Raw genomic sequence first — 25,669 nt, 5'->3', positions numbered from 1 at the left:
TGTGTGAGGTAGCCTACATCAGAGGGCAGATAGGTGGCATTTCTCAATGGCAGAAGAGCACTAGGGCTAAAGTCAAGACCTGAGGTAATGGCAGCTGATTGAGACTGGGACTCTACTTCAGACCCACAGTACTGTGGCCAAGTGCCACTGTGCAAGGCAGCCTAGAGAGAGGAAGAGATGGGGAGCTGCAGCACCCCCACAGTAATAAGAGTGGACACGTTACCAAGCAGCCTAATTATTATCATGACCACAGGGCACTGCAACAACTGTAATTTTGGGTACAGGTGTAATTCCCTTTGTTTATCACTGTTATAATTTTGAAGTCAGTGAATGAATGGACATAAGTCTAGGGGTACCTGCATTTGTTCAGAATGTCCACTAAGTGGTATTGGGCATCTATGAAAGTGTGCTATAGGTTGGCAACTTGTATGTATCACGTGCTCCAAAGGCAAGAAAGTTTGGATGATGTTCTGGTTTGCCAAAAGAAAATCATGTAAGCAATTATCAGGTAGATTCACATATCAACCTGTCTGGTCGTAACACTAAACTAGCCTTCTCAAACTTTGGTACCTTCCTGCTGTATGACTTCAACTTTGGAAAACCTTAAAGAGTCCCAGACTAGCAATCTGTAGGGACTTTTAGGTGAAAATAGGTGACACCAGTACCTGGGAAGCCTTATGCACTTTCAAATTCTCCTTAAGGGTCAGCTTTCAATTGCTTTAAACTCTTAGCTATGCTTAGTCTTTCCCACAGATTGGGAAAGTTTATGTAAAGTTTGGACATTACCATCAACTGAAATATGTTATGAAGAGATGTGAAAATTTCCAATTGCTCCTTGAACACAAACATTGGTGGGGAGCCCAAGGCTTGTTCATGTAATACTAAAGTCTAGTATTGTATACAGAAGTGTAGTGGTATAGCCAAGTGAAGCGCTCAGGTGTGAGAAGATGATCTCAGGTAGCAATTTTCCAGCAATTCTCTGCAAATCTCCTCAGATATTTCACACTATTTACAGGGGTAGGCAACCTTGGCTCTTTTATGACTTATGGACTTTAACTCCCAGAATTCCTGAGCCAGCATAGCTGGCTCAGGAATTCTGGGAGTTGAAGTCCATGAGTCATAAAAGAGCCAAGGTTGCCTACCACTGCACTAGGAGAATGCAACATGACCTTTCTTAGTTTTCTCCTTGCCTCAGTTTTGGCAAAGGATACCATTCTGTCACCAGCGCTGACAGACTTTTTCCAGCAGAGGTCAGAGGTTATGAAGTCTTTTTGTTTTCTTTCCCCCCCCCCTACCTACTTGGCAGCAGGACATCTGGCATGGCGCTGCTCTTCTACAGACACATATTATAAATTCACTTCCCAGACTCTTCTGTTTAAAGTCATGTCTTGCAAAGAAGATTTAATCTTTTGGGGGGGGGCTGCAGGGTGGAGGTTGGTTCAGCCATCTGACGGACAGAGACTTGAATAGTAGGAAAAAGCAGAGGTGATGCTATGGGTACTTTTGAGGGCAAGGGGGCTCAAATACTTTCCTTAGAAGGAAGCTTAAGATTACTTGGGAGCCTTAGGTTAGGGGGAAAAAGATGATAACAAAAGGAAAATAATTGAATTATATAAAGTCGTGCATGGCATGGACAGTGCAGATAGGGATTTTTTTTTCCCTCTCAAAATATCAGGACTGGCCATTAGGTCATTTAGTGAAGCTGATGGGCAGGAGATTTGAATAGATAAGAAAGGAAATATGGGTAATCCTCAACTTAAGGCCAAAATTAGGACCAGAATTTCCGCTACTAAGCAAGGGGGTCATTAACTGAGGCACACCGATTTTATAACCTTTTTTGCCAGGGTTGTTAAACAAACCTTGCTGAATCACATGGTTGTTAATGTTTCCCCCACTGACTTTGCTTGTTGGAAGTCAGCCAGGAAAGTTGTAAATAATGATCACATGACCCCAGGACACCGCAACCATCGCAAATAAATGTGTGTTGCCATGCACCTGAATTTTGGTTTACCTGACTGTGGGGATGCTACAACGGTTGTAAGTGTGAGGACCAGTTGTAAGCCGCTTTTTTAGTGCCTTTTAAACATTGAACAGCCACTAAATGAATGGCTGTAAGTCAAGGACTACTGTACATCTTCACCTAGTATATAATTAACCTGTGGAAATCATTACCGCAAAGATACGGGGATGGCCAAAGACGGGTTGATGTTGTGGTGGTGATGTTGTTGTGCTAGGACTGGGGAGATCCAGGTTCAAGACTGCTCTCAGCCATGGAAATTCATTGATCGATTTGGGGCCAGAGTTGTAAGAGAACATCAGGCAGGAAAAGATGTCTCCATCTCCTGCTTAGGAGCACTCTAGAACAGAGGTCCCCAACCTTTTGGACACCAGGGACCGGTTCCGTGGAGAAAGGTTTTTCCATGGACCGGAGAGTGTGTGGTTTTGTGTGCTGCCTGCATGACACGGATGGGGCTTTGCTTGTTTATGTAAACCGGGTTGCTGGCATGCCACGGACTGGTACTGGTCCACGGACCTGGGGTTGGGGACCCCTGCTCTAGAAGGAACTGGTTGGCCACTGTAAGAAACAAAATGCTGGATAAAAATGGACCTTGACCTGATCCAGCAGGCCAATTCTTATGTTCTTTCCTAGGCCAGTTTTAAAAGGAACTGGTAGAAGAGCAGAAGTTTGCCATTTAAAGGGTGAAAAAGTCTAATGCAATTCTATTCGATATGTACCTGATATATCTTCGGTGAAAGACACTTTATTCCGATACTTAACAAGAAGTACCAAATAGAATATTATGTTGTTTTTATTTCTATTAATCGCATGGAATATCACTCTTACTTCTGGAATCGCCCTATTTATAAAAGGCCATTGGGCTGCTGTCATGGAAAGTAAACAAAGAACTCCACGCAAATTGAATTCACTCCCACAGAAACAAAAAGATTTTTAGATTCAGCAAAAAATAGCTTTTTACAAAACAACTGCCATTTAGATCACCAATGAAATTAAATCAAATTATTTCCCAGTCTCCTTTTTATACAGTATTTCAATAGGTAGGATTCTCAGCTCCTGAGCAGAGACAGTGTGATAAGGAAAGGAGCATGGGGTGCCTCAGGGAGCGGTGGGCACAGGCACGCGCACACACACACACACACACACACACAGAGAGAGAGAGAGAGAGAGAGAGAGAGAGGGAGGGAGGAAGGGAGAGAGAGAGAGAGAGAGAGAGAGAGAGAGAGAGAGAGAGAGAGAGAGAGAGAGAGAGAGAGAGAGAGAGAGAGAGAGAGAGAGAGATACACGTCTCAATTCAAGGGGTAAAATCCTGCTTGGATTTCAGCAGGATTTTCAGCTCCTGATCAGAGCCCCCTAGGGTCTTCCCCCCCCCAAAGCACCTTGTACTCCTTACCTGGGGCTCCATCTGCTTAACCACCCACATAATCCCTAAACAATCACAATCAGGTGTGCTGGAATTGCTGTCATTGAGCAAAGCACTTGTGTGACATCTTACTTAGTAACTGCTTTGCTCAACAACCAAGATTCCAGTCCAATTGTGGTTGTAAGTCAAGGTACTGAGCTGAACAGCACATGAAGCAGAACATCTAAAAGATTATCCTTTTTTAAAAAACAGGACTACAATAATTACCTGTTTTCACCATTCATGGCATCCCCTGCCAAATATTGGTGGAACCAACTGTTCTGCCCTTTATTTTCCAGCTTTGCATCTATGATGACTGGGAAAGCTGGCACCTTGATTCTTGTATGGGTTTAAATTATGCACTGCACGTCTTAAAATTACTGTAATTGGGTATTATTGAAGTATAAAGCTAACTGCAATAAAACCAACAAATGCAAAAATGTCTATGCCAGCATCCAGCCACTATTCCAAACAATTCCAGGAAACAAAAGGTTTCAAAAGTTAATTTCACAATTTCAACTGAACCCAAATACAAAAAATGTTTAAGGAGTTATTTCAAAGAACTCTGATACCAAGTTTCCCAGAAAATAAGCCCTACCCCCAAAATAAGCCCTAATTTTTGGGCAATGCGCACACCTAAAAATCAAGCTGGGCGGGAGTGGTAAACTGCACCCGCTTACCTCAATAGTTGGCCCAATGTTGTTCCCAACCCCGTTCCTACCCCAATCCCGATTCTAACCCCATCCCAAATCCTGATCCTTACCCTGGTTATATCCTCTTCCTAACCCTATAAAATTCAATAAAAACTCTTATATAAAAAAATAGTAGGCCTGCCACAGCCAGGCCTCCCACACCCCGACACCTGTTGCACCACTGCTCGAGTTCTTCTATGGCCGCTTGCGGCTGTATGGCTCGTCGCGCCAATCCTGCTGGTGCTGCTGCTTGTGGCAGGAGGCTGCACAGCATTTCAGGCTGGTGTCACTGCTCATGGCAGGAGCCCCTGCAGTGTTTTGGGCCAATCTGCTGCTCATGGAAGGCCGCACGGTGCTTTGGGTCAGTGCCGCCACTCACAGCAGGAGGCCGCACAGCATTTTGGGCCAGTGTGGCTGCTCGCAAGAGGCCATGTGGGGCTTCGGGCCAGTGCCACCACTTTGTGCACGCCACAGCACGACGCACCACACAACCTCCTGCTGCGAGCGGCAGCGCTGGCCCAAAACACTGCATAGCCTCCTGCCATGAGCGGCGGCATCGCCGTTAGCGGCGTCGCATGGCATGTGGCCATGAGTGGCAGCACCGGCCTGAAGCACCAAGCAGCCTCCTGCCACAAGCGTGGCATGGCCTGAAACACCAGCGAAACGTAATGTCCGGCCACAAGTGGTGGCAAGCAGCAGCTGAAGAAATCAAGCTGCGGCGTGACAGGTGTCGGGGCATGGGAGGCCTGCCTCCGGCAGTCCTAAGGTAAGACATCCCCCCAAAATAAGACCTGGTGCCTCTTTTGGAGGCACAAAAAATATAAGACCGGGTCTTATTTTTGTGGAAACGTGGTATATTCTATCTGTAAACCAATTCTTGATCCACCATACAGTTCATTTTATTTTCCTAAACTAAGACAGTGTCTTAGCTGAGGCAGGTCCTTACAGACAGACTCCCCCCTCAACTTTCACTTATAATGTCATTTCAATATTTTACTCCAAGGTAAACACAGACGTACTGCTAAACATGTACACTTAACAATGAACTGTAGTCAATCATCTCTTAGTGGTAAGCTTATTCATATAATACTGAGGAATACAAACACATTTTTGTTTGCTTTGCATTCTGACTTTTCTTTTTTAGATATACACCTACAACTTTAATGTCTACAAATCTGAGTTGTGATGCACCAGCCCAAGAAACTATCAAAAGAAGCAGAATTCACATATATAAATGAAGGAAGGAAAGAAGGTGAAGAAACATAAGAAGAGAGAGGAAAATAATTTCTTCTCCTTTTATGGGAGCTGCACTGGCAGATAGTGGAAGCCCTTCTTAAATTTATGGATAAGTGAGCCATTCTGAAGATACCATCAGTTCTTCTCTCTTTTGGGGGGGAGGGGGTGTTAAAACTGACAGAATGTTGTCAGAATGTGGTTCCCAGATCTAAATAACTCAGAACTTGTTTTGTTCAGAGGAAGAAACTATGTGCAACTTTGCATTCCTCTTCTATATTTCCCTGATCATTGTGGTATCTGGAGTGAAGCACAGAAACCTGGCAATCAAGTCAGATCACAGTTACTTTCCCAGTTTACAGGTTGAGATCTTTTCAGAACAGAATCAGCAAGGAGTTGCTTGTCAGTTGTTTCTCTTTGAACAACATCAGAGGAATAAATCTTTCTTCCGAGAGATGAAGACAATTGGGGGTTTGGGGGCTTTTTTTTAGCATTCCCCCATTTTTAAGCTTCATGGTTGCAAAAAACATCTTACCTCAAGCTAAATTTTGATGGCACTCAATGGACTAGTTCCAGGTTTTGTTAAGTCTGATTCACTACTTTAAAATCTTCACTTGGAGAAATTAGTAGAATGGGCACAACATACAATACACTAGAAGCATTCAACATGTTCTCAGCCATTTCAAAATATGAAACACATGATGTAGCACCTGTTGTTCCCACCCAAAATGCTTTCCTCCTTCTAAAGTGTATTTATTCCACCTCCATTTTCCCATCTCAGGAAACCCCCAAAGGACTTTGCTTCAATTTGCCCCCAGCCTCCACTTCACCGCACTCAATCTTGCCAACACAAATACAAAATCTGCTTTGAAAACTGCACATTTTATTAGCCAAAAGCTTTTTGCTTCTTCCCCTTTCAGAGGAGAAAAAAAACAGCAGAAGAGAAGGAAAATTATTTGACACCTAAATGCAACTGCAGAATAATAATAATGAAAAAAAAACCCACACATTTATCCATACCAATCTCTGGAACAATAACACTTTCAAAAGCCAGAAGACATTTATCACAGGAGGGGAAAAAAAAATACTTTGGGAGCGAGGTTAGCTCTCAGTGAATTTGTAAGGAGGTTTTTTTTTTCTCTTGTTACCTTGGTAACAGCTACCTTGGCACCCTTGTTGATAAGCTGCACCACATTATCCACTTGCCCTTTGTAGGCAGCTATGAGAAGGCGCTCTGAAAGGACGGCGACCACATCCTGCTGGCTCATGAATTAGGGAAAAATGGCTTGGGGAACAAGTTTCTTCAATCCAAAACAAAAGATTCACATCAGTCCAACTGCCGGGCACAGAGGGACCCCAGCATGGGAGAAGGGCTGGTCTGTTGCTAAGCCATCTTCTGCATCTGTGCATTGGAGCAGCTGGAGGGGAGAAACAAAATACACAGTCAACACATCTTGTAAACAAAAGAGAGCAGCAGCAGCAGAAATTCCTCCCCCCCAAAAAAAAAATTCTGAAAGGGAGAAAGGAGTGGCGAAGTAAGCAGCAAAGATTATAAAGCTAGAAACCAAACACAGCCAAACCTACAGGGAGGAGAGAGATTTTTGATCCGCTTCACACATTTAATAAGAATTACAGTCATTAGAGTACACTCAGAGTAGTATATTCTAACCTCTGCAGAGCACAGACTCGGGACTTTTTGGTAACCAACCTCTATTTTGAAGATCCTTCAGGATGCCCCGTTTGCAAGCCTGACACCTCTTCACAGCCTTTCTGTTACAAGATAGCCGCGCTGAATCTCCTTCTCTTACTGAGATGCTCATTTTCCCAAAATACTACCTCCCGTGTGGGTGTGTATCCACCAGTCACCCATGCCCAAATTTCTTCCAGCTATAATTTTGTGAGTTTTAAGCATATCGTAAATCCCACTCAGACTGTGCTCTTGAACAGCTCACCCCCACTGCATGTCTTCAAACTGTTAAGACTTCATCCTTCAGGAGCAGAGATTTAAAGAGCAAAAAAAAAGTAACACTGAAAGATGCTTCACCCAAGAAACTCTAAACTACTTCTCCCACTATTTGTGTATGTGAAAAGCACATTCTTAACTCAGATATTTTTTTTTAAAAAAACTGTCCTTTCAGATTAGCAAAAAATGCCAGCTTCTTTGGTGGAACATTTGAGGTCCAAATTGCTCATGCACCAAATTAAAAAGAGAACAGTCTGTACTTCTTCAGAGTGAATGGATCACATTTTTATATTCCTCTTGTTAAACCAAAAGAGGGAGGAACGTGCATTTGCTATCAAAAACTAGCCAAAACCCCCCCACAAAAAACAAGGTAAGGTAGAACCCTTTTCCACTGATATTACACAGTTCTTAAAACTTTCTGGGATTACTTTTCTTTTGTAGTGGGAACATTAAAATAATAGTCACAAAATAGGGTTTGTCACAGGTAAATAGGTTTCTTACAAGCTTGCCATATTGTGTGTGTTTATCACCTTGAATTATTTACAAAAATAATAAAGGCAGGATATAAGTAAGATGAATAAATAAAAATAAGTGAAATCCATAATCTGGACCCAAATCAAGTATTTTTCCAGGTAATGTTACAAATCCATCAAGAAATAAAGATAAATTTTAAATTTGCATTTGTGTATCTTGCAAAATAGTAAAAAGACTGTCTGACTTTCCCTCTCCTAAGCTGGCTAGTTTTCTTGAAGTAAAAATGCTAGGGTTTTTTTTTTCATGTTACTGTTGGCAGCTTATGTCTGTCTGTGTCTGCAAATTTTCTGCTACTGATATTCGCGGGTTTGAACTAGAAAACATCTGAACTACTTATTAACGTGTTCAAAAGCTACATCCACACATCCAGCCTGAAATCTTGCCACTCTAAATCTTGCTCTTATCATAGTGTGCCTTTACCACACATCCACAACAGCTCCTTGTTGCACTGCTGCTTATGCAACCTGCAACATACCAAGGGCCCTGATTGGTAACTCTCTCAAATGAATTTCTTGTCCTGATCAATTTCATCCAGTACATCAAAACTCTGGTTTGTATTTCCCATTGCATCTTTAACTTAAAATAAAAAGAAAAACTTTGTAATTATTGATCAATGAAAGGGCAGCAATAGAATGGGGTTGTTTTTTTTTATCTCTTGGCTGCCATCTATCTACTTGCTGTCTGAAACCTGTGTGCCAAGGAAAACCAAAATGCAGCCAGCAGATAAAATTTACAGGATTTGGCAAAAAGTGACTGGTATGAGAGCTGTACCCTACCAATATTACATAAAAAAAAGAAATGAGGACTTAAGACTTTACAAACCACCATGCAGCATATGCACAAGATCAAGTCTTTGCAATTATATGCTATATGCCAGAAATGGAATAATCAATTTCAGGGCATCACAATCATTTTCAAAAGAGAAACAAAATGAAAATGTTGCTGCAGAAGTCAGGATTCAGAATGCCTTCACACTCCAATATTTCTCCTTGCCTGTTTACTGAATTTCTTACAACTTGCACGTATTTATTTATTCATTTTCTCATTTTAAAAAACTCACTTTATATAACCACCTCTGGGCAGCTTTTATGATTGAAACATAAAAGGAATAATAAAAACCAATGTTCAAAAAATCCTTGAATTGCACCTGGAAAGGAGCTGGAAACCAGCAGAGCTCATGCAGCAATATGTGTTTGGGTGTCATATGGCAAACTATGGGGTATGCACCACTGCATTCTGGACCAGTTGCAACTTCTCTAGATGGTCTTCAAGGGCATCCTCATGTAGAACTCATTGCGGTAAGACAGCCAAGAGGTAACCAAGGCATGAATGACTGTGACCAAGGCCACTGGTCCAAGAACATGTACAATGTGTACACAACATGGATCTATGCAAAAGCCCCCTAGCCAGATCTGCCACGTGCTCTCCAAATGGGCACCATGAATCCAGAAAGACACCACACAGCCCCAAATTGCACACCAGATCTGCCAGGGACGTGCTATCCTCTTGAGAGTCAAAGATGACACCTCTTTGGATCAGGGAAGGGGGGAAGAAACAGGACATCTCAATAAACCATATTTTATATGTATATTAGCTGAGGCTTCTTCCAATACTAGAATTATTAATTAAATTTATCCATCCGAATCTGGAGGGATGGAAACAGGAAACCACTTTCTCTTTCCTGCCTTTCTTTTCCAGTTTATATACAGATGGTCCTCAACTTACAACTGTTTGTTTAGTGACTATTCAATTACAAGGCACTGAATCAAGTGACTTTGACCGGCCTTCACACTTACGACCATTGCAGCATTCCCATGATCAGAATTTGAGCATTTGGCAACTAGCATGTATTTATGATGTTTGCAGTTTCCCAGCATCATGTTGCCACCATTTGTGACCTTCCCAGTCAGCTTCCAACAATCAAAGTCAATGAGGAAAGCTGGATCTGCTTAGCAACCACAGGATTCATTTAATAACTGCAGTGATTTGCTTAATAAACATGGCCAAAAAGGTTATAAATTCACCTGACCACCACCTTGCTTAACAACAGAAATTTTGGTCCCAACTGTGATCGTAAGTCAAGGACTACATGTAACATGAGAAGAGGTCTATTGTCAGCCTACAACAGGGATGTCAAACTGTCAGCCCACGAGCCAGATGCGTCATGGTGAAACCGCACCCACCCTATTGCCAGCAATGGAAAAAAAGTCATGATACATCGCAACACATCACGTGATGTTGCGAGTCTGACACTCCAGGCCTACAAGATAACCCAGATCAGGAAACTGATACCATAGGCAAAATATACTTTATTAAGTTATGACATGATAACAGACTCTTGCTCATCTGGTTGTATTTTACCTGCCCTGTCTCTTAAATCCTAGTGAATCATGGAAATGCCTGCTTGGGTCTCTTCCGAATATTTTCTTGTTTACCAGGACTTAAGGAATGTTTCAGCTCTCTTTGCTTATATAATGGTGGTTCTGGCCTATTTCCCTTAAGGCATGGGTAGGCAACCTCGGCTCTTTTATGACTCATGGACTTCAACTCCCAGAATTCCTGAGTATGCTGACTCAGGAATTCTGGGAGTTGAAGTCCATGAGTCATAAAAGAGCCGAGATTGCCTACCCCTGCCTTAAGGACATCTCCCTGACTCTCTCTCTCTCTGCACCTGAAGGATCTCCAGGTGTTTTGTCTCACACAGATCACCAGTTACCCTACTAATCCCTCAAAGGAAAGGAAGAGAATTTGACCCAACTGTCCCCTACCAAGCATAGCAGAAAAGACAGCATTTTAAGACAATAATCACCCTTCCTTCCAAAGAGTTGCTTATGGGGTCACTATTGCAGCATTTAGCCAACCTTGCCTGATCTCAAAAGAGCAAGCAGGGTTGGTTCTGGTAAATACTTGAATGAGATCCAACTGGAAAATCCCAAGATTATGGACTAGACTGGGAAGCTGGCAAACCATCTCAGAAAACTGTGGGGCCCTTGGTGCTTTTTGAGCTTTGTTGTTTTCTATCAGCATCTCAGAAAAAGCCAGTGATAAAGCACTCTCACACGGTTGCCAAGGGAACTGTGCAGATGTGTCCATCAACCAGGAAGGAGTATATTCCATTCCAAAAAGGTTTTATATGTAGCTGACAAAACAGATGAGAATTTCACACTCCTAGCCATGAGGCAAAGCTGAAATCCACTTCTAAATAATGAATAACAAGAACAGCCCGGGATGACTCATTCACTGCTGCTCTCCAGTTGAAGAATTAAAAAATCCCACCAAAACAGATACCTCAGAACGAACAATGCTAGCCTGCTTCAGATATAAATCAGCAACTGGCAGTTTTCAATACTTTTGAATAATGACTGGATACCATGGACCACATTTTATGTTACTGGATACTTTGGGCTTTGGGGCGCAAAAGCCTTTAATTTCCTGTCTCCTGTATGTAAACCATCTGGAAATGAAATTTAAGGGAATGTTTGGATTTCTACCTCTTTTACCACTTAAGCCACAGTGATGGTCAGGTGTCCTGTTTGGGTAGCTATATTGACTTGGTGGGTTTCCCTGCTTCTTTTCCCTTTTCACCCACTCCTGGAAAACACACCTCAATAGACCTCCTCTGGTCTAATAAGGTGGTCCTTTTAAGAACGGGTTAAAAAAAAAGATAAGTTCTTCCTGTCATTTGACTAGAAGGAGAAACTTTTCTCAAGCACAGCTGTTCTCAGCTTCTCCAATTAAAGACAAAACTATGGCAAGCCTTTCATTGCTCCTTTGTTGAACCTGTTTTTAAAAAGCAGGCAGTCTAGTGGTCCGAGATGAGATGGCTCTTGAAGGCAGAGATTGAAGGCAGAGATTGGGAAGAGGAGGCTCAACGGAGCACCCACCCACCTGCCAACAGCTTGATCAGAAGGACCTGTGCAGAACAGAATGAAGTGCAGTGGGCAAAGCTGATGGCTTTGCTTGCGCCAGCAGAGGGAGAAAAATATGTCTGATGCAGAGGAAGAAAGCTCAGGTGGACATTGCCTTCCTATCAGGGTAGGGATGAGCTGAGGGCACCAAGATCACCTGTTCCTGCCCTTCCAGAAGAGGAGCTGGCTGGTTCTCTCCCAACGGGGTAAGCAGGAAGTGCAGATTAGCCTTTTATGTACTCATTAGACTACAACATTTGAGTTGGTAAAAGCACAATAGAAGAAGAAGTTCATGGCAAATGTTCAGATAGTCCTTATTTAGCATCCGCACATTTGGACCAGCAACTCAATCATTAAGCAAAGCAATCACTAAGTGAGACCAATAACTGTGCTTATAATCTTATTTCAGCTTTACAGACCTGTGAAGGTCATAAATGTGACGATTGAAAAGCTACTTTTTCATCACCATCTTAACTGCAAATGGTCATTGTACAAGGCAGTCACTAAACAAGGACTGCCTGTAATGAAATACAACATGTATGAGGATCAACAGAGTTAAATGATATACAACTATGAATGAATGAAGGAAGGAACGAATGAACTAAACATTTTTCCAAAAGGTCTGTGATAGCATCTCCCAAAAAAGCATATTCACACATAAAACTAAGATACAATGCACCTAACCATGATTTAGTGACTAAACTTTAGCTGCCTGACTTTACACAACATACGCAAACATAAGCTAAGGTTTGCAAACCACAAAGGTTGGGCACATACAGCACACAGTGCTATAATTCTCAGGCGTACTCCTTTAGTTGGTTCAACCTGGCTGAAGTTTCCCAGTCATTCAATGCTGGTTAAAAATTATTACCACATGTTATACCAACATGGCGCTATAGACAGCAACTTTCCCTTTGACAATCTTCAAGAATACATTCTTAATTAATCTGGTTTTATCATATGCAAGCATCAATCTTTACAGAATAAAATAACCAGTGCTGCCAAGAAAGTTAATATATTTTACAGCTATTTGTTCCTTAGTTTTTCAATGTCAAGGATTTCATTTCTTTTTTAACAAAAGAACATAATGTTTCTCCACTGAGATGGGTTATGCAGCAGCATCTAGCTAATGTAGTAATTAAATGGTGTACTCTTAAAAGCAGGTAAACTGGTGTGCCCAAATTATTTACCTCAGCTCCAAAACAGATTTTAAATTAATAATACTTCTCAAAGCAATTTGTGAAACTTTTTTGTAAAAAGAAAAATGTTTATTATAAACAAAAGAAAGTGACACTTACAACTAAACCAGGATGTGTCCAACCTGCGGTCCATGAGCTGCATACAGCTCTGGACAGCTAAGACCGTAAACTTTTAACATTATTATGTGATTTTTAGCAATAGTTATTATATTATATATTTTACATGAGGCCCAAAACAATTCCTCTTCACTCAATGCAGTCCAGACAAGTCAAAAGGTTGGGCACACCTGAACTAAGCAATCACACAATTAATCCCAAATAACTAAGCAGAGTCTGTTACAGGTAATGCTCAATTTACAACAGTCCATTTAATGATCGTTCAAAGTTACAACAGCACTAAAAAAGTGACTTATGACCTTTTTCACATTTGCAACCATTGCAGCATCCCCACGGTCACGTGATCTTGGCAACTAGCATAAATTTATGACCGTTGCAGTGTCCTGGCAGTCACTGCTTGCAACCTTCTTTGCTTCTGATGAGCAAAGTCAATTGGGAAGCCAGATTCACTTAACAACAGTGTTACTAACTTAATAACTGCAGCGATTCACTTAACAACAATGGCAAGAAAAGTCATAAAATGGGGCAACATTCACCTAACAAATGTTTACACTTAGCAACAAAAATTTTGGGCTCAATTGTAGTCGTAACTCGAGGACTACCTGTACTTTTAATAGGAATCCTCTGTATCCCATGGAATGCCTTTTTGAAACCAAGGAGTCAAAATGGACTGAAATCTCAAGGAACAGTGAGTCCTTCCCATCACTTTCTACATACCAGACGACGAAGCTGGAATCATCCTCATCACAAAGCAGCCTTTATAATAATAATAATAATAAAGTTGGAAGGGACCTTGGAGGTCATCTAGTCCAACCCCCCTGCTCAGGCAGGAAACCCTATACCATTTCAGACAAATGGCAGTCCAGTCTCTTAAGCCTTTGCTAAGCTGATGGTTTCTAGGTATCCACTTTGGAAGTATATCTCCCAGATTCCCATTCAGCTTGACAATAATTTGTTGTTGTTGTTAGCTGCGAAGTCATCTCCGACCCATCGCAACCCCATGGACAATGTTCCTCCAGGCCTTCCTGTCCTCTACCATCTTCTGGAGTCCATTTAAGCTCACGCCTACTGCTTCAGTGACTCCATCCAGCCACCTCATTCTCTGTCATATCAGATGTGAATTCTGGAAGTTGAAGTCCCCAAACATCTGGGCACTACCAGACTGGGGAAGCAAGTGTTTTACCACTGAGCTAGAGTCCCTTTACTGGAAAATTTTAAAATGATCTAGTGATGCAGCACAGGAAGTCTCCTGTGTTCCTCCCACCCTCACCCCCAAAGTAACATATCCTGGATAAAAATGTTGGATACACTGGAAGTTACTTGTGATGTCCTGACTGTGGTGTTTATTATGAACAGTATTTCATAATATTACTACAGTTTAATGAAGAATGAGAGCAATTACAAAACACAAGAATTTTACAAAGCAGCATTTATTATTCCCTTGACATTGTGTGGCATGACTTTCAGATGAGATGAGTTTGTAAGATTTTTGTGTAACGTTAATGAAAATGATGGTAGGTTTGCAATTCCAGACAGCCCTGAGGGAAATGAATTATCTGAATCTTTTTCACTCAGGTTTCAGACTGGGATATAGTACAGAGGTGGCATTGATTGCATTTGTAGATAACCTTTAGTGGGGCTAGATGGGATGGTGCATGCATCCTGCCTTCCTTGATCTTTCAGTGACTTTCAATGCCATCATTCACTGTATCCTTCTGGACCAGTTTTCAAGGTTAATACTGTTTGTCAAATGTTTAAAAAAGCTTCTACATTGTGATGTCCCATTTCTGCACAATTAAACTAGACTTGGCAGTTGGAAAAGCATTCCAGCAGAAGGCAACGGCAATCCACTTCCAAACAGTTGCCAAGGTATTTGTATGAATGTGTTCATGAACTCACCAAACTAGATACAAAGAATTTACTTTAATAAAGACATATGGCTGCCTACATTTTGGGTGAGTTTGTTTCTCAAAACATGTTACTGTTCATTTTGGAAATGTGGGATGGAGACTACTTCTTTTGCTAAACAAATCTGCTTGACGCTAAATAAATAGCTCTCCCCACAGCTCTTTATTTTTGGAAATACCTTTCCATTTTTCTCTTTTCTTAGCAGATGGATCTATGCTTATTGGGGTGCCTTTTGTCTTAGACATGAGCAAGATAATGGAGCAAGTGAGGGTACCAGTCAGCCATTGTCCTTGGATTTCTGCCAATCTGTCCCCAGGCTGCTTAGCATAAGAAAGAGAGAAGCAAGAAAAGAAAGAACAACACAACATCACAAAATCCTTGTGTCTGTTAGCCCAGAAAGTTCACATTTCTGCTTTTAGTCTACTACAGAGACCTGTAATTCCTGCTTTGACAGATAATAACATGCACCAGCACATGCTTACTAAGCTTTCCGGAGCTAATATCCAATATAAAGCCGTCTTCAGTTCAACAAAAGGCTTGGGCCTTGTGTTGCATAATTTCCTTTGCAAAGAAGTAGGATTAATATTAAATGTACATATCTGCTTTAGCAAGTTATGTAATGAAATTGACCAGCAATTGTTGCAGAAAGTAAATATAGTAGAGATTTTTGATTTTGGGACCTCCTAAATGTTCACTATGAAAGGGAGGGGATGAGATTTTTTTAACATGTGAAATATTAATATTAGACAGGTATCATGCTATGAACATAAGAAATAGCATTTTAGCTGCACTCCAACAAACTACAACTAATTTTGAATCAATCAAACATCCAATTAAAATGGTTACTTTGTGTCTTGAAGATAGGAAAAAAATCAAGTAGACTAACCACATTCTTTCTGTTCTTTAGTGAATATTACACACTTCAAAAATAAACATTCAATAAGCTAATTGCTTCATATGGAAAACAGAAATATTCTCCACTGCATCTAGTTAAGTTTACTGTCAAGTAATTATAGGGAAATTGCCAGCTAAAAGAATTATTTAAATGATTTGATTATTTTTGTATTTTTAACATACATATTACATAATCTATGAGTTGAATCCTTAAGTTCTGCACAAAAACTCAGAAACAACCCAATTCATATAATATTAATGTGATTGTATGACAATAAAATCAAATGTATGTTTTGCTTACAGGGAGAGCCAAGATAGAAATACCTTCCCTTTTTATATGAAATTACAATATATATGAGAATTACGTATTACATATGTATATATACCTGTAATTACAAATTAGAATTATTTGTGTTTATGAAAAAGGAAGAAAAAGTGAAGTCAAAAGTTATTTCATTTTCAAAAAGGCATGCTAATCCATGATATCTGGCAAGAAGAACTTAATTATTAAATTATTTTTGAAAATTTTGAAAAGTGTTCATGTAAGCTTTTTCCATTAAAGCATAAGAAGATCGAGTAGTTCTTTTATTCTAGTATCTGGCTTACTTCTCACACGCACACTGAAGGTTCAAGTTCTTATTGAGTTACAGATTATGTTAAAATAAGCATTTATTAGAAAGAAAAGAGGCTTCAAAAAAGGAGCAAAGTTACTCTCATAAGAAAATCAGGTTTCAAGGACTGTCTGATATAAAAACAGATCATAGTGCTGCAATAATCCATGGTCTGAAAGGCTAAGGTCTTTTTTAAATGAAAAGAAAATATATGGAAACTTAGGAGTAGCACTCTGATTATGATGCTGAGTATTTTTGGCCTGAGTTTCTAATTCTCAATCTAGCTCCGTGGTGGCGAACCTATGGCACACAGAGCCCTCTCTGTTGGCACGTGCACCGTCGCCCCAGTCCTAGGCCTTCAGCTGGGTTTTATAAAACCTCCACTGCCATGTGCAAAAAAAAAGGTTCAATCAATCAATTTCAACTTCTCGCAGGGAAAAAAATAGATCTCACAAAGTTGGAATTGATTGATTGAACTTTTTAGTCCCACCCAGTCTGCCGTTACCACTGCAGCCACACCCACCCAATGGGCCACACCCACCCAATGGGCCATGCTCACCTGGCACCTGATGATACATAAGTGGGTTTTGGGTTGCAGTTTGGGCACTCGGTCTGGAAATGGTTCGCCATCACTGGTCTAGCTTATTTCACAGAGTTGCTATTTTGGGGAGAATATTAAGGGAGGTGTGTGTGTGTGTGTGTGTGTGTGTGTGTGTGTGTGTGTAACACTGATGCCCTAGGGGAAAATCGGAATATAAATTGAATGAATATATTTCTTTTAATAGTGCTGCTAAGGCATGAAACCCAGCTACCATTAATAGTAATAAACTTTATAAAAACTAACATACTTAAATACAAATAAACCCAAGACATCCAATGCTTATCCTGTTTTAAGATGCAGAAAAGGGAGGCAAAGGGCAATTCACAGAAACAAAAGAGTGAATATTTGAAAAAAAATACCATTTATCAGGATATTGGATAAAATATTTTTCATAGTGAATGGAGACCTTGTCAAATGCATCATCCGTCAGCTTTAAAGGTAGGCTGGAATGAATAAACTGATATACAGATCTTATTATTCATGTAAACAAGCAGCCCCTGAGAATTTTAGAGCCTTAGCAAGATAATAAAATCACTGAGTCCTAGATTCTTGAAAAATCCTGCATTCCTCATCATTGCACTTGTTAGATGTTTTTGTGCCAGCCATGGCAGTTCCCCAAAAAGGTCATCAAATGGGAGCAAAGAGGCTTCTTTGCTTCCACTGATGGATCAGCGGTCTCAGGCCCCTGCAGCCCCATTGGCGAGAGAGTTTTATGGTTAGGGAGGGGCTGAGACCCCCCATAAATACCTCTGCTCAAGGGGCTGCTCTTTGTTCAGCTTCTTGTTCTGTTCCAGTTATGCTATGCTAGCTTGCTCTCTGTTATTTTCTCTCTCACATGATGCCTTTTACTTGGAAGCACCTTAACGATCCATCGACCTCGTGAGACCATCTCACAGCACTCGCTTTGGCCAATGCCCCCTTTTCAAAGACAGAGCTTCAACTTTCAAATAGAATATTGTTTGGAATCTGCCAAGAATCAATTACAAGTAATCATTTCAGTGGTATCAGTAACAATCCACTATGACATGATTTATTATACAAATGGACAAATATGAAAAGGTGTCGTGATACTTGACACAAACATTAAGCCACATTATTTTCATGAGTATGCTTTTGCCACAGTTTTCTTTTACCACAGACTAGACTCTTATGTTGACTTTAGCCATTGCCTTTCACTGTTATCTTCCTCAATGCATTGATAAGACACATCATTTGGGAGACCGGGAAATTTAAATGGTGGCCAATTGGTTTTTGTTCAATTGAAGTAAATTTTCACAGGGATTCACCCAGAATCGATGATCAAGCTTGACCAAACTTCACAGATCTAACCTACTTTTTCAGTTCTTCTTAAAACTGGCATTTTAAAAATAAGAGTGATGCTGGAAAATTGAGGATAATTTATTTAAAGAAGAATGAACTTTTATATTGTGGACACTCCATCACTGGAGATTTTTAAGAAGAGGCGCCGCTAGACAGTCACTTGTCTGAAATGGTATAGGTTCTCCTGCTTGAGCAGGGGGCTGGACTAGAAGACCTCCAAGGTCCCTTCCAGCTCTATTCTATTCTATTCTTAATATTATCACAACCTTTATCTATTCACTGATTTTATGAATCACCATCTCATTCTTCAATGTCAGAACATTTCTAGAGTATGTTATCCAAAGTACATTGAAAAGGACCATAAAATCAGCCTGTAAATCAAACTATTACAAACAGAAGAAGCCCATCTTTCACAGATAATTATGTGGATTTCATATTGAGGCTGGAATTGTCATTATCTAAGAGTAATTATGGTTTAGGATTACAGAGTTTGCAACTTTCCAAAAAGTTTATCCTTCATATCTATTATTAATTATGATCAAACACAGTATTTTGCCTACAAACATCATCATTTCTGAAGAGAGATTCATTTTATTCAGAACAGAAGAAAGAGTAATTGTTTCAGAATATAACTGGTAAGATGTTTGTGAATTTTGACTTTAATATAGTTCTAATTTCTGCAAATCCACTTGCTGTTATAGAAATGGATATATATTTTTCCTAATTATTATGATTTACTAATAGAAGGAAATGTCTCTAGTTTAGTGTTGCGTTGTAGAATTCTTGGTGCTATTTGACTTGGCTCTTCGCTTGCAGACATTGCTACAATTCTTTCATTTTATTGATGTGATAGAAACATTCCTGCCAAATATATATTGGATACACAGTTCAAGAACCCACTGAAGCATGAACTTCATATTTATCTAGCATTTATAGCTACTTCAGCAGCTGCTTGTATAAACTTGAGAAGCAAATATGTTTTGGGTGAAGCATAACATCTATTGAGCAAGTATCACTCGTGTGAACTTGAAAATATATTATCATTCCATGATGGTCAGGACAGAGTTAAGGAAGTGTTGTCTCAGTGACTGCTCTGGGTCACGGTGGCACAAGTTAAAGGAGCAAATGTGTGCTCACATAACCATTGTCATTGTCATGGACAATTGTATTATCAGTAGGCTTTTGGTTTCTTCTGTTCTTTAGAAGGTTAAACATATTTTATGAAGTAATATTTAGCATCTTAAGCAGTTAGGAAGATGATGAACAGGGATTGTTTCAAAGTATTTCCAAAATCCAGACACATACTAAACACACAGCAAAATGTAATAATTTTATATTTGATCATTCTATAATCCTGTTTGGTCATTCACCTGAATGCATGTCAAGATCAAAATTGGACAAAATGAAAATATGCCCTCAACTCTGCCCATCCACATGTTCATGCAACATGGTGACCACTAAAATTTTAAAAATTTACAAGGAAACATTTCTAAGGAGAGGGGCAGAATATTAGCCAAGCAACAATCCTGCCTAAAACCGCATAAAACAATCGTCTAGTTCAGCCTATTGGCATCATCTAATACTTTTGCATTCCCACACCTGGCTACTAAAACAGAATTGTGCAAATCTATTAGACCAGGGGTGTCAAACTCAATTTCATTGAGGGCCGCATCAGCGTTGCGGTTGCCCTCAGGGGGCTGGGTGGGTATGGCCAGGGTGGGCGTGGCCTACTGGGTGGGTGTGGCTAGAGTGCGTATGACCTACTGGGTGGGCGTGGCCAGCTCTACATCGTTCGCATCAAGGGTGCCTATGGGGGCCTGGGCAGGAGTGGGACAGATCTGAGGGTCTTTGGCAGAAGGAGGGTCTCTGGGCCAGGGCCAAGGCAGTGGGGGCTGTTCCCTCACTGTTTCCAGGATGGCTTCGCGGGCCGCATGAAACCACTTCGCGGGCCGGATCTGGCCCCTGGGCCTTGTGTTTGACATGTCTGTATTAGACGATGCTAAAAGGCTGAACTAGACTATTGTTTTATGCGATTTTAGGTAGGTTAACATAATATGGAGCTTTTCTCAACGCAGAGACATGTGAAAGAGAACAAAGGTAACATAATGGCTATTCTAGCTGTCCAAACTGATTCAATGAAAGGTGGTGGCAGCAAAAATTAAGTTCCTGCTCTGCTGGGTCTATCCTTCAGAAGAGGGAGTGGCTGGGTTAATTCCTCTGTTCATTGGACAAAGAATATTTCTCCTTCACAAAAATATTGACTGAAAAGATGTACCTTGGGCACTACATTCACAATCTCCTTTGAGTCAAGCCTGAACTCAAATTTCTTTGTGTTTGCACGGATCATCTATATCACTTATTAGTAACAAGATTGAAATGGTTTGCCAATAACATTTTCCAGGATTTTTTTTAAAAATTCCCAGTAGAACCTACACTCCTGGTGATCTACTCTAGATCACCAGGAGTGTAGAATGTATGCATGCATGCATGCATGCATACACACATACAGTGATGGGATTCAGCTGGTTCGCACTACTTAGGCAGAACCGGTAGCTAATTTTTTGTCGCCCAGGCCCAGAATGGACTTCTGGAAGCAGCATCCACACAGAGAACCGGTTGTTCACATATTTGAATCCCACCACTGCATACATATATAGATATAGATATAGATAAAATTTAGAAACTGCCTATCTCACAGAGCCACTCTGGGTGGTATACAACTAAAATATTAACAAGTAAAAATAAAAAAAACAAGTAAAAGTATTCCAACTCTGCTTAAGTAAGTTCGCTTTCTGCTTCTATGCTGCTGTCTAACTGGGTATGGATAGAGCAGAGTTTAAGGAAAGTGAGAGGAACATCAAAAAAAAGGAAATGATTGGTTAAAAAATAGAACAAACCTAGAATAGTTAATATGACACTTCATAGTAATCTTTATGATAATATTTAATAGTCGAAATAGACAACGTTAAATAAGATTTAAGATTTACCGGGATGTAATTATGTATAACTGCACAGGGGATTTCAATCCCCAGTTAGTTTATATGCATGTTTGTTAAGTGTTTGTCCTTTTCCTTTTCTTTCTTAATTTGAAATGTATATACTTAGTGTGTATGTGTCTATAAATATTTAAAATAAATATAATTATATATAAAAAAAGGAAACTGGTTAACCAGCCTTAGAAAATGAATGCAGAAGTACAATTCCCTAAACTTTTATGTAGCAGGGTAATGGCAAAGAGGGATGAAGGATGAGAAGAGGGGTGGGCCAGTTGGATAGATGGGCGAGAAAACAGGTGGATAGGAGAAGGATGGAATGTGGCAGAAGGGAAGTGATGAAGCAGTAGCCCAGGAGATGGAAGCCCCAGTAGTAGGTGGGGCTAGGCCAGGGGTAGGCAACCTTGGCTTTTTTGTGACTCGTGGACTTCAACTCCCAGAATTCCTGAGCCAGCATTGCAGCCTGAATAACTATGAAATCTGCTGAAATAGGACATACTGCCATGGAAAAAAACCTATGATGCCCACAAAGGCTTCGGTGCAGCCTAAAACTGCCTGAAATCAAACTGTACAATTTAAGCACCAAATTAAGGAAACTCCACGATTTGGCAGCAATGACTGCAAAGACATACTGGATACTTTGGTTAGAGCAAACGGCTTCTTTAATTTGATTTGCATTAATTTATATTCATCCAAATTATTTATTCAAATTTTATTAGTGAAAGTATCTTCAGGCTGGCAAAACAACAACAACAACTCCATCCTGCTTGTCCACAAATGTGAATATTAAAGAAAAATTCATGGTTTGGAATTTGGCCTGGATTTTATTATTTTTTTCACTTTGGAGGGGACAACATTCTACTTAGGAAATCAGCTCTTCTCCTATTCCTCATGAGAAGCTAGTTTAAGACCATATGCATTTAAAACCTATAATTCTTCCACTATTCTAGAACAATTAATACAAACTATCAGTGTTTTATATGCAATACAGATTTCTATAGCATTTAATTGCTTGTTCTCATACATCAGATGCATTATTTAACCTTTCCTTAATATATTTGAAAACAGTTAGCTTCTATATGACAGGAGTTCTCAAGTTTTCTTTGTCAAACCCCACTCTTGTCTAATCAGAGTTGTATACCTTGTAAAAAAAATAAATATTAGAAACAGTTACATACCAGAGTGATGGTAAATAAACAAAAAGAACAGATAAGCAGGCTTTAAGTAACAAAATCTGCAGCTATCTCACTTAATTGCTGAATATGAAAGTTATTATTTTCCAAAGCACAATAGAAAATTTATTTATTTATACTAAACTGCCAAAAAAAATCAAGCTAGCTTAATACTGTTTGCCCATTACCACACAAGTTTCCTGCTCATAAATAGTCTTCTGTTTTAAAGAGGAAAGAACCTTCAATTACTATTTTAGGTGGTTAAGGGTTCTTTATGAGGCTTAAGTGGTAAAATATCCCAGATATTTAAATGCAAACAGTATCCTGCTAGCTACTTCTGGCCAACACCAGAATCTACTATGTTACATACACAAAGATACACGGGAAACAAACATTTACAGCAGCTTACTCACATGTGTTTGCCTTGCTCTCAACAGAAGCAAATCTATGGGTCTGGCAGCATTAGAAATGAAGAAACAAAAGGACGCCCAGAAGAGGGACAGCTGAGATGAATAACACTGGGCCTGCCTGACATAACATGGCAAACCAATTTCCATGTCAATAGAGAAATCCCCTGGGAGCATTACAATCTAAAGCTGAGGGTCTAGAAGCAGAGTATACACAAATAGTCTCTCTCTCTCTCTGTCTGTCTCTGTCTCTGTCTCTCACTCTCTCTCTCTCTCTGTCTCTCTCTCTCTCTCTCTCTCTCTCTCACACACACACACACACACACACACAGAAGCTTCCTTTTGTTAGAAGCTACTTGCATTTTATATAATTTTTATCGAAAGTTTTAACAGCAATAAAAATAACACACAGTAAAATAAAACAGGAAAAAGAGAGAAATAACAGAAAAAAAGCTAAAAGTGCAAGAGGGAAAAAAGGTAGATGAAAGTAGAAAAAAAATATATAATGAAAAATATAAAGAAGTAACTTCCGATATTTTTCACAGATGTAAATACAATTATTTACAATTTAACCTCTCTCATTAAAGTTACATTTGTTGTGATTCAGGGTCAGCCTGTGGATTCGGCAGCCGGGTCGGATGTCTCGGATGACTCAGACGAGGGGGAGGAGGAGGGTGTTGAAGACGAACTTGCTGATGATGGCTTGGAGGCTTCGCAGAGCCCCCAGCCAGGCCCCTCTTACTTGGTGGAGACTCAGCTGCGCGAGCCCGACAGTGCGGATGAAGAGGACCCACAGCTGGCCCTGTTCAAGGACGCCCGACGCAGGAGGCAGTCAAGTAGGAGCAAGCAGAGAAAGGCTGTGGGACTCCTCGGAAGGAGGCACAGGGAGGCCACGCCCTGAACTCTAATAAAGGGAGTGTTTGGGGAAGGGCTGGTTGCTGAAAGCAACCGCTCCGTTTGAGGATCAAAGCTCCGGTATCTTGTTTCATGTTTTGTTGTTTGTTTGTGTATTAAACTTGGCAGACGTTTTCCAGCCTCAGACGTTTTCCAGCCTCTGCCGTTTGTACAGGGGTTGCCTTTCTGCAAGGCCGGTAGCAGGCTGGTACAGAACAACATTATAACATACTTCTTTCTATCATTTGTCCTGGCTACACAAACTACACAATAACAAAATGTTAAAAGCTAAATAGATGTGAATATGGATAAGAATAATTCATTGGCTATTAAGTCATTTGATTATACAACCCGTGACAAGCTAAACTATAATCAATTAATGGATGGATTTAAATGAGCAGTATATATCATTATTGAAATAATTTCTTTATTCTCAGAACATATGATTCATGAGGCAGGCAGTCTTTTTTTCTACAACTTTAATTTAAAAATGCATGCTTTCCTCCCGATTGCTTTTACAATGATTCTTCCATGGCTTCACTGCCAGGTATAATAAATTTCAAACATACAGTTCTATCAGTAAGTGTAGATTACTTATATAAGAAGAGAAGACCAAGATGGGGATCAATATTGTAAGAGGGACTAAGGCGGCACTATAAAATTGATCAGCTTGGACAGCTGGTGAAATGAGGTTGACTACAGATAACCAAAATAAGAAAGCAATGGTAGGCATTCCCTCTCCCCAATCAATTCCTCCTCCAAGGAATGAAGAGGCAGGAAAAGATGTTTCTCATTTGAAACATTAAGTCAAACGTCATTGCCTCAACAAAAATGTACAGCCTCCTATTTCTGTTGCTGTTGTAAGATGCATGACTTGTTCATAGTCTGAAAGCACATCCGAGTGTGGCTGTACTTGGAATGAGCAAAATGTTATGTGCACAAACCATAGAAGGGCTATTTGGATCTGTTCAATAAAAACTTTTATAGGTTTAAAAATAAACTTGAGGAATAACAGGAAGAGCTGCAACCAAACCGAAGATCAGACTAAAGAAAGTTGAGTCTGAGGTAGAGTGTAATTGAGAAAACATCTCAGAACCCTCCCTAAGATAAAGGGAGGCAGGAGATGCATTCAGACTTGCAATATTCTTTACCTTATAATAAAAGTAGTAAATGCCTCACAAAGTTAGAACGCTGGGCTGATGATCAGCAGGCCCGTGTTTGAGACCTGTGGCTGCGAGATTCGGTGATCTCCCTTGACACGATCCAGCTCCTGCTTACCCAGCAGTTCAAAAGTGGATGACCACAAGTAGATTAATGGGCACTACTCCAGTGGGTAACTTCATGGAGACATGAAAGGAGCCTCCAATTGGGTCTCCTCTGGGGGCAACAGTGATATCACAGCAAATCCTTTCATCAAGGAAGCACTTTGGTGCTTCCAACATGGAAAAAAATAAAAATAAAAGTAGTATTAGCATCCATAATCTTGGTTTCCTAATTTGGTCCATTTTGAAGGGCTAATATCATCATACAAAAAAGTCTTAAGGATTTATTGGGATAGAGGCAATTTAGATTAGCTCTACATACTTATTAGGTTTTCCTGGGTTCAGGAGACCAATACTGATTTGAACTTGAACTGGGGGGGGGGGTTAAATTAGGATTAAATTTTGTGCAGGCTACAAATACTGCAAGGCAACACCGCCCCACTTTGCCCTTGTCAACCACTGCATTGGGAAAGCCTCAGAGAGAGAGGTCAAAACATCTGCAAAAACATCCATCAATACATTAATACGAATGAAGGGAAATA

General features: G+C 40.2%; 1 protein-coding gene across 2 annotated transcripts in view; it reads right to left on the bottom strand.

Annotated features, from left to right (window-relative positions):
• The window catches only part of ANKRD6 (ankyrin repeat domain 6), a 92,123-nt gene that overhangs the window by 48,174 nt on the left and 18,280 nt on the right, over positions 1-25,669 (bottom strand). For both annotated transcript variants that reach the window (XM_081314801.1, XM_081314802.1), the window contains exon 2: positions 6,493-6,762. In XM_081314801.1, the coding sequence (XP_081170927.1) occupies positions 6,493-6,612 (120 nt within the window). In that variant the 5' untranslated portion in view covers positions 6,613-6,762. The remainder of the gene's footprint in view (positions 1-6,492; positions 6,763-25,669) is intronic.

Source organism: Vipera berus, assembly GCF_964194415.1.
Source record: "Vipera berus genome assembly, chromosome: 1".
NCBI lineage: Eukaryota > Metazoa > Chordata > Lepidosauria > Squamata > Viperidae > Vipera > Vipera berus.
This window is presented reverse-complemented; position numbering and strand designations above follow the sequence as displayed.